Source organism: Octopus sinensis, linkage group LG4 (genome assembly GCF_006345805.1).
Source record: "Octopus sinensis linkage group LG4, ASM634580v1, whole genome shotgun sequence".
Classification (NCBI taxonomy): domain Eukaryota; kingdom Metazoa; phylum Mollusca; class Cephalopoda; order Octopoda; family Octopodidae; genus Octopus; species Octopus sinensis.
Genome location: NC_043000.1, coordinates 114,234,060 through 114,247,239, shown reverse-complemented (window position 1 = coordinate 114,247,239; position 13,180 = coordinate 114,234,060). Strand labels below are relative to the sequence as shown.

The window sequence follows — 13,180 nt, the reverse complement described above, 5'->3', positions numbered from 1 at the left end:
ATTTTTATAATTAAGAGGAAAAGTATTAAAAAAAATTAAAATATTTTATGTCTTATAGAAGTATAATCAATTATGCATAAGTTTTAGCAATGAAATCTTATGTGGACCCCCCAAGGATATATGGACCCTTGTTGAGAACTTCTGGTCCAAAGTTCAGCTCTATATTGTGTTGAACTTTGGTTGATCTAGGGGCCAATCAATACACTCCGATTACCCTGCAGATCAACCTGATTTAAGTTGTTCTCTGATGAAAGGTATTCCTAACATGACCATCTTATCTGTTTCAGATAAGTATAGTACCACTCTTTATGATAGTGGGGCAATGACGAGGGTTGGCTGCTATTTCTAGTTGATAGAGCTACCTTTTTATAGAGAAGAATTAATTGCTCTGTATGTATGTATGTATGTATGTATGTATGTATATGTGTGTGATTGTGGTTGTGTGTATGTATGTATATATGTGTGTGTGTGTGTGGTTGTGTGTATGTATGTATGTAGATTTGTATGCCAGATCTTTCACATGCACACACACACACACACACACACTTTATCCTAACCTTTCTTTGAGAACTTTCTGCGTTTTGTGGTTGATATTTTGGTGTTTTCGAAATGCTGACAAAATGTTTACATGACTTTTGAAAGTTGCACCGTTTTTATTTACTGTCTTATGTCTTGCTTGGCATTTGTAAAACGCAGGAAGAGGTAGGGCAGCGCACACGCGCGCGCACACACACACACACACACACGTTTAACAGCACAAAACTGCAGTAAAAATTGAAATGGCATGTGCTTATATACAGAACTGCATCGTTGGGCTACATACACACACACACATAATTACAGATATATGCACATACATATACATGCACACATGTATACACAGACATACTCAGATTGGCATATACCAGACTTATTGTGCATGCAATTCTTAACGTAGCTGTTGTTGTGTGGTTTACCTTAGAAATGTACAAACAGTGTTGATTGTTATAAAAGTAGAGACCCTGTGTCTAAACTAGCAATGTATCATCTGAACAATCATTATCAACATCATTTTTACATCTACATTCCATGCTGGCATGGATCGGACAGTTTGACAAGGATCCAATGGGTTGGGGGATTAAGTCTTGCTCTAGTGCAGGCCTGGCCGCCTTGAATTACATTGCGGGCCACTTTAATCAGAGAAAGGTTTATGAGGGACGCTTGTATATCATATACACTAATTATCAAATTACAGAATCAAGTATTTTGCATACATTTCATTTGTTTGAAATTATAAAATTATAGGCCATTGTTTTATTGCCACTTTTAAATTTTAAATTTATTTTGAAACAAATGTTTTACACAAACAATTTTATTTTGAAATTAAACACAATACTTCAAGGAAATATCAAGTGGGCCGCAAGATAAAGTCTGTGGGCCTTATGCAGCCTGCAGGCCTCAGGTAGGCCAGCCCTGCTCTAGTATCTCAGTTTTTACCTGCTTTCTATGCTTGCTTATTCTTCCTAACACCAACCACTTTACAGAGTACCCAGGTTTTCCTTTTTAAACAGCACCAGCAAGGTCACCTTGTAACCTTCATGACTAAAAAGCCTCCTTGCCTGAGATAGTGGTTACTTTGTGTGTTGAGAGGTTAATATATGATGGAAGGAATGGGGACAGAATTGCTGTTCTGGAGGTGATCCATGGCTACTTTGCATTTGATATGAGTGGATGGGTGTGGCTGGAGTGATGCCACAAAAGGAGGTAAATACATATACAAATGTTTTTATACCATTCCTAATAATATTTAATTATAAAATTATAATTGGACTTCTTTTTTTCGAATGGCTATGGGAGCCAAGTAGAGTAGAATTGAAATCAAAGGGGTTCTATAGGCAAAAAATGGTTGAGAACCACTAAACCACAGCCTATAGAAAAAAAAAAAAAGTTCCATGTCTGAAAATAGCAAAACAGGATGGTCATGATTGGAATGTCTTTAATCATAAATCTGCTGTGACAGAGCTTACTTGGAGCTATTCAATGACTCCGCCAACAACAGCAACATTGAAAATAAGGCTTCTGGGGCAGAACTGCCTCTCCTCAATAACAACATCACATTATGTAGGAACTTCATCAAAGCTAACAGCTGCAATTATGCAGATGAGACAAATAATTAAGTGGATTAAAAAAATTTTAATTGATCTGTTAAATATCTCCCCGAAAAACAAAACCAAAACTTTTCTGAAAATATTTTTCTTTGTTTTTCTCTTTCTTACTCACCATCTTTCTCTCCTCTCCCCATCTCCTTCTCCTTATTGTATAATTAGAAATAGGGGTGAAAGTAAGGGGTTTTCTACAAGACTCCCCTAATAACCTCCATGTTATCTCTCAAGTCTATCAATTTCATTTTTTTTTTCTTTTTCATACATGGGCATATTTATCTATTAATTTTTTTTTTTGTCATCTTTTAATTACAAATTTGAAATTTTGAAATTTAAAAAAAAATGAAAAAGAAAAATAAACTGTAAAACATAAAAACAAAATAAAAACAACAAACCTTCTGTAAATTCCTTAAACGGTAAGGGAAAAAATATGAAAAATAAAAATAAATACTGAAAAATTTCTTCAATTCTCTTCACAGGATGAATTCATTTCTGTTACAAACCAACAACTTTCTGTTAAAATCATAAATCTCGGCTGGTTTCTATTTTTTATTTTTCTAAAATTATTATTATTATTATTATTATTATTATTATTATATTATTATTATTATTATCTCTCCTTTTTTATATATATTTTACATCTTGCCCATTTTAAGTGGTTGAGTGTTCTGGGTACCTCCTCCCCCAACTTTTTTTTTTATTCATTGCTTTTTTTTGCTTTTTTTTTACACAAATAAAATAAAATTTAGCTTATGGTTCTGTTCAGTTCTGTTTGTCACTAATTTTTCTGATTTTGTGTTTATTTTAATTTTTATTTTTCAATTTTTATTCCATTTTTTTTTCAATTTTTTTTTTATTTTTCAATTTTTTTTTTATTTTTCAATTTTTTTTTTTACACTTCAGAAATCGGTGAGCAGAAGCTATTTGTTTATTTATTTTTTATTTTTGTCTTGGAGTTGAATTCTTGGCAAATTGATACAGAGGAAAACTGGGTTTATTGTGTGGGGTAGAAAAAGAAAGCTTTTAGTTCCGGCACTACTGCTGCTGCTATTACTATTATTACTCCAACCAGTTGTCACTGGTGAGTGAGTATACCTCAGTAACATGCACAATACTTTTACTTACTGGTTTAAAAGCCTATGTTGTCATAAGTAGATAGAGATGCCATTTTACTACCTGAACCCACCCCTCACTAAGACTAGTGACAGCTGGAAGGAGTGAGAGGGTGGATGGGGATTGCTATGCCTGCAACCAGCTGGTACTCCTTTACGGATGAGCAAGCAGCACCAATGTGAAACAAAATGCTTAGCTCAGTGGTACACGTTTCCTGATCCTGCAACTAAGTTTATGATATTGAGTTAAACATCAATCACTAGATCACAAACTACTATTACTTCGACCACCATGACCAGTAATAGTAGTAGTAGTGGTGGTGGTGGTGGTAGTAGTAGTAGTAGTAGTGGTGGTGGTGGTGGTAGTAGTAATAGTAGTGGTGGTGGTGGTGGTAGTAGCAGCAGTAGTAGTAGTAATAGTGGTAGTAGTACTAGTTATAACACCAACATTTTCAATAGTTGGTAGCAATAAAAAGCCTGTCCTCAGTTAATTTATATGTTATTGACTGCATTAATTAATACTAATTGTAACAACAGCTCCAATAATATAAAAGATATTGGCTTCAAATTTTAGTAGAGGACTAGCAGTTTTGAGGGAGGGGGTAAGTTGATTATGTCAACCCCAGCATTCAGCTGGTACTTATTTTACTGACACTGAATGGATGGTGGTGGTGGTGATGGGTGGGGGCTGGCATCAACCACGTTTGGATGGTGCTTTTTGGATGTCACCAGCACAGGAGCCAGTCGGGGTGAGGGGGGCTGGTATCAAGCATGTTTGGATGGTTCTTTTTACGTGCCACCGGCACGGGGAGCCAGTCAGGTCACACTGGCATCATCCACGCATGAATGGTGCTTATTGCGTGCCACCAGCATGGGAGCCAGCCAGTCAGGCGGCACTGGCATCAGCATTGACCCAATCCTTCAGGTACAGTGCAGTGGCAGGGTGGAGTAAATTTGACTCCAAGTACTTGACTCTTACTTTATTTTATCGACTCTCTGCAGGACAAAAAATAAAAGTTGACTTCAGTGTGGGTCACAGTTAATTACCACAAAGTACTTTGTCAGATATTCTAACAACCTAGCAACAACAACGTCTTTAACTGCTGGTGGTATTAATTAGAATTGGTTGAGTGTTGTACAAAATGTCTGACAGTGTTATTTTTGTTCTCTTTTCCATCTGTACTCTTGAATCCCTCCAGGCCTTTTATCCTTGTGGGATCAGTAATGTATAACTCAAATCAAAAGCTGGGGTTGATCTTGTTCAGCTATTTTCTTCTCACAAATCTGAGGTATTTTGCATGGCTGTGTGGTAAGTAGCTTGCTTCCCAGCCACATAGTTCTGAGTTCAGTCCCACTGCATGGCATTTTGGGCAAATGTCTTCTACTAAAGCCTCAGGCCAACCAAAGCCTTGTGAGTGGATTTGGTAGATGGAAACTGAAAGAAGCCCAGCGTATATATATATATATGTGTGTTTGTGTGTCCCCCCTCACCATCATTTGACAACCAATGTTGGTGTGTTTAAATCCCTGTAACTTAGCAGTTTGGCAAAAGAGACTGATAGGGTAAATACTAGGCTTACAAAGAATAAGTCCTGGGGTTGATTTCTTCGACTAAAGGCAATACTCCAACTTAGCCGCAGTCAAATGACTAAAACAAAAAAAAAAAGAATAAGAAGAATATTGAAAAAGATGATGATGATGATAATTGCTTCAGGTTTAGAAACCAGGTCAGCAATTTGGGGATAGAAAAGGAGCAGTTAATTAAATCAATGTTAGTACTTGTATTTTATTATATTGTTTTCATGTATGTTTGTCCTACACCACCATTTGACAACTGGTGGTAGTGTATTTACATCTCCATAGCTTAGTGGTTTGGCAAAAGTGCCTGATAGAATAAGGGCCAGAATTTGCTAAAAAAGAAATACAAAAAAAAACCTAAATAAATACTGGGATTGATTTGTTCAACTAAAATTCTTCAAGACAGTATCACAGCATGGCCACTATCCAATGACTGAAACCGATAAAAGATATCATCATCATCGTTTAACGTCTGCTTTCCATGCTAGCATGGGTTGGATGATTTTGACTGAGGACTGGCGAACCAGATGGCTGCACCAGGCTTCAATCTTGATCTGTCAGAGTTTCTACAGCTGGATGCCCTTCCTAACGCCAACCACTCCGAGAGTGTAGTTGTTATATTTATATATATTAAAGTGTTACAAATTTGAACTGAATGCGAACAGTTGATTTTGCTCTTCTGAAGTGTCTTTGTTTCAGGTGTAAATTTATTTTTCATTGAGTAGAAATATTTGTAAATACAGTATATTCATAGCTGTGAATATGTGTGTGTGCACGTGCATGCACATGCATACATGCACATTGTAAAGTTTAACCCTCAATAGTAATTTCTATGATTTTTTTTTTTATTCTTGAATCCTTTTTCTTGTTGAATTATTTTAAGCCGTTTTCTGCAGCCACGTTTGCACAGAAGGGGCTGGATTTTCGGCCTCACATTTGGTGTCCCTGTCACCTGTCCCCTAGTGCCAGCATGATACAGTTGTTTAGTTTCAAAGACATTGTGGAGCAGAGCACATTGGAGTTAAACATTAAAAGCTTGCATGTGAAAACTACTTGAATTCTATCAAAAACAGGATTGTAGCATGTCAGGAGTTCTGATCCTGTCTTTCTAATCTCTCTCTGTCTGTCTGTCTGTCATCCGATGCATGACCCATAATATCTGCATGTTTTATTACCTTTTTCTCCCCTCTCTCTCAGAGAATTCAAACATTCTGTTTTGCAGCCATTATAATACTGACCTACCATTAACACTTGATTATATTGAATTGTTTGCATGTTTATAATAACTCTCTCCACATTCTGTTATCCCTTTTTTTACTCTTCCTTCTTTTCTGTTTTGTTGCCCCTTCTTTTTCCCCTCCACCACTATTTTTTCCTCAACTTTCATTGTATTGTGCCCTCTTTTTCCCGGCCCTCCTACAGGTGGTAAATGACTTGGATGAAGCTAACTGCTTGGCTTTAAAAGCTGCCGAGGCTGCTAAAGAACAACGCCAGGGCAGAGATGAGGAGCTGCAGCCAAAAGAACCCCCACGTGAGATCCCTAAAGAGGCTGCAGTCAACTCTGAGCCCAAGACATCTTCTCTAATAAACATGGAGGATACATTCACAAGGGTCAGTAAAGTTACACTGCTTAACTAATAATTTTTTCTTCTAACAGAAACTTCAAACTTTCCACACATAACATCCATTTAGTTTTCCAAAATTTTTTTTCCAAGATTTTCTTCAATTTTCATTTATCTTCACTCTTAATTCAGATTTTCATTCTTAAATACCTCCCACCTCATTAACTAATTCAACTATGTGTTAAAAAAGTTCCTTTAACATTTCAACTACTGATTTCTCATTCAACAGAAACGTTTAATTACTTGACAAGGTTGTTCATTAATTAATCTGTAACTGATTTAATAAAGAAAGCAGCTTTAACTTCCTCTCTGCTGCTTCATCTTTATATGATCTCACATTCAAACTAACATAACCTTCACCAACAACCACAAGGTATATTATATTCATCATTGATTATGCCAGTGCCATACCTGGGTATCCACCAATAGTTCTTCAATAAATTTGCAACCAACTACAAACAGGATAAACTAGCACAAATGGCTTCATCACAGATGGCGTACATCCTCAGTTGCAGACCATGTGCACAAATGAAAATTCTTAGAAGTGCAAAGTGCAAAGTTTACTGTTGCAGCAAACTCTGATCCAGCACCTCGCCCCTATATGTATAAACAGACACTCTCTGACATCCCAAAATGCCATTATGGTGCCATTCTGTGACACCAGTCTCCCATTCAGTCCAAATACATCTACGACATCATCTCAGAACACTACTGCAACATCAGTTTAAATCACCATCTCTGTCAATCAGTTCAGACACGTATAAAAACATATGCAGAGTGTTCAGAAAGTCTCTCCATAGTCATAACCTTCACACGGTCCATACCATGTTAGACTCTCCAAGATTTATTTCAAAACATTTGTAGAAGAGTCAACTTTTGCATTGAATATGAAGAACGACACTTTCAACACCTCATATAAAGTTTTTTTAAAGTCTTGTAAAGTCTAATATATTCTTTTGTAGTCTTATACGATCTTATAAATATCTATTTTGCAATGAAATACTTACTGTGGAGAGACTTTTTGAACACCTTGTAGAAAATATAAGTTGCATCAACAGCTTCTTTAGACCCAAACACTATACATAATAATTGTAGAGCAACAGCAATTGTCCTATTGTGAGCAAGTCTACCTTGGCTGGTCTGCTGTGAGAGGCATGAAGCCTGAGTCTGAACAGTGGAGAAAGTATAAAATGCCATGTTGTCACATTGGCCCCATATCAGTCACTGCATTTCTGTGAGAACAATGTGGTCCTAATTTAAACGAGGGTACAGGATATCTGCAGCCCCTAGATATCCTGGAGCTCTTTGGTTATCCGAAACACATGTAATTATTCAATTAGCTATGTGCTGTGAATACCGCTGGATTACATCCAGTCCCTCAATCAGCTGTTTTTTGTGCAATCACAGCTGACTGGAGCTACATAATGTTACACATTTCCGATGTGAAACTAAAACCTCCACCTCTCCCCACCAGATAAATAATGTATTTCTACAGTGTACTAGTATTACTGTGACTGTAGGTTATAAATGAATTACGTTAGTATGATAACTAATTTGATATTAATTTAAATGAATAATTATTTTGACTTGTCATGAAATAACTTTTAATTTTAAATTACAATTAATTAACTTACAAGTATTTCTATTTGGTTCTAACTTATTAATTCATAATCTAATGCTAGGAGTTTGAAGATACTTCGTACTTCCAAAGTACTCTGTGTAGGGGGAGTTTGTAGAAAAACAAGTTTAATTGATGTGAGCTGTATAAACTCTAATCTTTCAAGGCTTTGTCCTTCACTGAGGAATAGAAGGAATTTGTTGGCCTGGGTTCGGGCATTGAATGGATAGACTTACTATTAGATAGACAACCAGACCAACAATATCTTTGTTTTCCTTTGCCCCCTGTTTGAGGGCCAGACTCTGAAATAGGCTTGTGTTCTTCATGTCAATCTAACTTATTCACTTTCTACTTAGACAGACTCTTACTCTTTCTTAGATTTCAGATCTTTCTGTAGTCTTCAGGAGTTCGTCAACACCACAATATGTTATGAAATAATGTTGGTATTATTGCTGCTATAAGTGTAGCAGGAATGGTTAAAAAAAAAACTGGGTGTATTGTATTTAGTGTGGAGATGGTTGTTTGAGTCTAGATTATGTTTGTCATGTTGGATGGTCGTCTTCATGGACGCTGTCACATCTCATCTTTCAGCTTTCTCAAACACCATTATTATAAACAAACCAACTTCGCTTATTGTGAGGAAGTCTCTAAATGGTTTCTCAGTTTGCAAGAAATAGCAGATCACACCTAACCGAAAGAAAGAAAGGCAAAGTACATCAGATAATGTGGTCATTATCTTTGTGTGTGTATAAACATGTATATATATGTATGTATATATCTATATGTATGTGTATATATATATATATAAAAGTAACAAACTAAGAAAAAAAATTCCCTTCAAAGGGGTGTGTAAAATATCCAATTCACTGGTACCCACATAAGTAGGGGTATAATTCAAATTACAAACAATAAATTAAATTAGAGCGATACAATCGACAATCCAGTAATTTATGTAAGTCGAAACAAATTGTTGGCTTTTTTAGGTTTTTTAATAATTATGTATGTTATATTATATTCATAGTATATTATTTTATATTATAATTTAAATGAGTTATTGGATTGTCATTTGTATCTCTCTATTTAATTTATTATACATATATATATATATATATATATATATATATATATATATATATATACCGGAGTAAACACATAAATGTGAAACAAGGTGGGGAAAAAGAGTACTCAAATACCAGAGGTAGAGTAATATGCTTTATTTAAAAGCAGCAGAAATATAACAAAAGCTGTTACTCAGTTTCATGTTCCCGTTCGTCAGACAGTTTTGTTCTATTTCAACAAAACTGTCCAACAAACGGGAACATGAAGCCCTGAGTAACAGCTTTTGTTATATTTCTGCTGCTTTTAAATAAATTATATATATATATATATATGGCCATGCATAGGGAGAGAGTGACAATAGAATGGCTCATCTGATTAAGAAATTATTAGGCAAAACAGTTGTCTAGAAGTTCTTCCCCACTTTAGCCTGTCCATGATGGTGTTATGTGGTGGAGTTTATCACATACTGAAATGGAGAATCATCCTAATAAATCTTTTATTCAGAGGTACTGTTTTTTTCCTACTGTTTGTGTGGGTAAATAATTTCAGTTGCGGCTTGTTTAGTAAAACACAATACTGTTCTGTGAAGGAAAGTATTGACCCACTTTAAATGACCACCACCTTCTAACTCTGAAGTAACTAAGATATATTTCACTCTTTTAGTGTTTATGAGATATCTGGCAATCATAGTTTAGGGTCAGAAAGACATTAGTCTGGTGTCTATTATCGATATCTTAAGTTCTACATTTTTATTTCTTCAACTATTTTACAGTTGGGTTGAAGGCAAACCAATTTGTTAGTTTGTATGTGGTTGCTTGGCCTATAAGAAATAACAGCTAAGTCTCCCACAAATCGTGTTGTACCATCCTAAAAAAAAAATAGAAAGTGCATATTATGTGATATGGTCTTCAGTACATTGATTGACAAATATAGAATATAGGTTTGCTTAACGAGATCTGGCACAGGATTAAATACCAACTTTTAATGAATTTTGGAAAGGCTTACTCCTTAAACTGTTTCTCCACTGTTCATAAGAAGACTTGATCATGACACTTGCAAAGTAACAAATGCAATACTTGGCAAATATACATGGTTTCTATTGCATGTATCTATAAGTATACCTACTCATGGTATCTATTTAAAACCAAATGTATTAAGCCTGCGAATATTAAAGGCTTTAGCTGTAGCTGTTGGAATATAACCTGTATATGTTTCAGATGACAGCATATTAAGCTGGTTATGCAATTATTTGTAATTCCTTTCATTCTGAAGTGAAGAAGTTTTAAAAAGAGAGTAGGTGAAAACCCCCTTTGATCAAGATCCTTGTTAGACACTACGAGTTTCATTGCAAGGTTCATGTTGATTGGGACTTTTTATTGATTGGGACGTTTTACCTAACAGCTTTTCCAACCAGTCTGGTGGAGTAAGCTGTTAGGTGAGACTCAAAGTCCTGCTCAATATGAACTTTATAATAAATTTGGGGGGCCCTGCCCTCAATATGGATTCAGTCCATCAGCTAGTATTCTGCTGTTATTCGTAAACTAGCTTTAGAACAATGTCAGTCATGTAATTCCTTAAAATATTCAAAGTCTCAGTTGCTTTGTTTCATTCATATTGCCTTGTTTATTTTCTGAGACTTTTATGTCTCTGCTAGAAATCACATTATTTACAGCAATGATATCAGATTCCATAAACAACTTAAGGCCAAAAAGTATTAGAAATGGCCACTGATGGTCATCCAGCTACATGTTTGTCATTTGCTGGATGACAATGTGGCCCCTAATCTAGTCAGGGGACTTACTGATCTTTCTTACCTCAAATTGCTGTTGATAGTATCAAATATTCTGTTGTGTCTGAGAAGAGTAATTTTCTTTTTGTGCCTTATAATGTAACACACTCACCGGTAAGATTTCCACTTTTTTTCTTATTTTTATTGTCCTAAACTTTTCGTTGTGTCTTGCAACCTTTTCAATAGTTTTGACTCTCAATAGTTTTGAACATCAAGAGAGTCAAAACTATTGAAAAGATTGCAAGATGCAATGAAAATTTTAGGAAAATAAAAATAAGAAATTTTAGGACAATAAAAATAAGAAAAACGTGGAAATTTTAGGACAATAGAAATAAGAAAAACGTGGAAATTTTAGGAAAATAAAAATAAGAAAAAAGTGGAAATTTTACCAGTGTGTATGTTACATTATAAGGTACCAAAAGAGAATGACTCTCCCCAGACACAACAGAATATGCTTCAACACACGAACTCATATAAAAAATCTTGCAAGCCAAATCCAAAAGCAAAGTATCAAATATTATTTTCTTGAAAATCACATGAAATTGTAATATTATTTCTGACTTTTAGCTCAGGTCAAGCAGCTATTTTCATAGACAAACTCACCGTCACGGCTATATTTTTGATGATAATGTTACCTCTCTCTTTCCCGACATACACAAACTAACTGCTTCAAACTTCTCCCTGCAACTTCTCTTTCTCTCTCTCTCTCTCTCTCTCTCTCTCTCTCTCGCTCCTTCAATATTCTCACATTCTTCAAACCATTTGCTGCTACTCTTCACCAATTCAAACTAAATTTTATTAACTTCCTTTTACTGCTTGCTCCAAATTCTTTGCTTTTGCTTATCTGGGTGGAACATGGAATTATTATTTTTTTATTCAACTTTTTTACAGTTTTATTAAAATTATTATTATTATCATTATTATTATTATTATTATTATTATTATTGGTATGCACAAATGTGTTACATTTTGGAAATAATGTCATCAATATTGGGTCACAATTTACTAAGATATTGAGGATCTTTCAGACAATATTTGCTGTTCTTGATGGAACAGATTTCTTCATTAATGCAATTTTTGTAGTTGCTCTGATCTCATTAAGGAAACTACCAGGGCTGTTGGGGTGCCCAGAGTGCTAGTAATTGGGGTTACTTTTGCAGAAGCCCTCCAGTTTTTTTCATTTCCCTTGCTAAGTCTTAGTATTTTTTCTATTTTTTCCACTTCTTTAACTGCTGCATCCATCCATATCAACAGACACAGCCACATCATCATCACCACCACCATTATTATTATCATCATTATTATTATTATTATTATTGAGGTGGTGAGCTGGCAGAATCATTAGCACATTGGGTAAAAATGGTTTGTGATATTTTGTTTGTCTTTATGTTCTGTGTTCAAATTCCACCAAGGTCGATTTTGCCTTTCATCCTTTCGGGGTCGATAAATTAAATTACCTGTGAAACACTCAAATTGATGTAATTGACTAGTCCCTTCCTGCCAAAAATTCCAGGCTTTGTGCCTTTAGTAGAAAGGATCATCATCATCATCATCATCATCATCATCAACCGCCTGATCAGGTCAATGGATTAGCAGAATTGTTAGAGCATCCAATAAAATGCTTTGTGATAATTGTTCTTGGGTCTTTGCATTTCTGAGTTCAAATTCTGCCGACTTCAACTTTGCCTTTGTCACCTTCAGAAATTGAGAAAATAGATGCCAGTCAATTTAACCCTTTCAATACTAACCTGGCTGAGACCGCCTCTGGCTCTGTAGTACAAATGCCTTGCTTTCATAAGTTTTGAATTAAAATCTTCCACCAAACCTTAGTCATAAGACCAGCTTAATGTTAACTAAGGTATTTTACTAAATTCCTTGTTATGTTTAAAATTTATTGAAAGAAACACAATATCTCAACAGAAATAACGGAGCAGATGTTCCAGTCATGACCATTCCATCTGTTTTAGGAATATCTAAAACTATATTATCCAACATACTTCTTTCATTTTTGAAGGCATTAGGTTGTGATTTGAGCAAGATTTGGCTATGATTACTAGCATGTTGAACGACCACATTGTTGGTTTGTCTTCATTTTGTTTTTACTCCTGCTGAAATGAGCAAAATATTCAAAATAGTTGCACATTCTTTAGAAAATAAACTAAATATAAATATTCCAAGTTTGCCAAACTAAACTGTGTGGATTTGCTGTAACTTCACAGGGAAACGCCATCGTGAAGTCTGAAATGTAACGAAGACATATT

The 13,180-nt window shown here is 35.1% G+C and overlaps 1 protein-coding gene across 16 annotated transcripts in view; it reads left to right on the top strand.

Annotated features, from left to right (window-relative positions):
• LOC115210975 (leucine-rich repeat and calponin homology domain-containing protein 4-like) overlaps nucleotides 1–13,180 on the top strand; it is a 303,130-nt gene that overhangs the window by 171,039 nt on the left and 118,911 nt on the right. For 13 of the 16 annotated variants that reach the window (XM_036502375.1, XM_036502378.1, XM_036502373.1 and 10 more), the window contains exon 8: nucleotides 6,254–6,442. The exons of the other annotated variants lie outside the window; for them this stretch is intronic. In XM_036502375.1, the coding sequence (XP_036358268.1) occupies nucleotides 6,254–6,442 (189 nt within the window). The remainder of the gene's footprint in view (nucleotides 1–6,253; nucleotides 6,443–13,180) is intronic. 16 annotated transcript variants of the gene reach the window in all.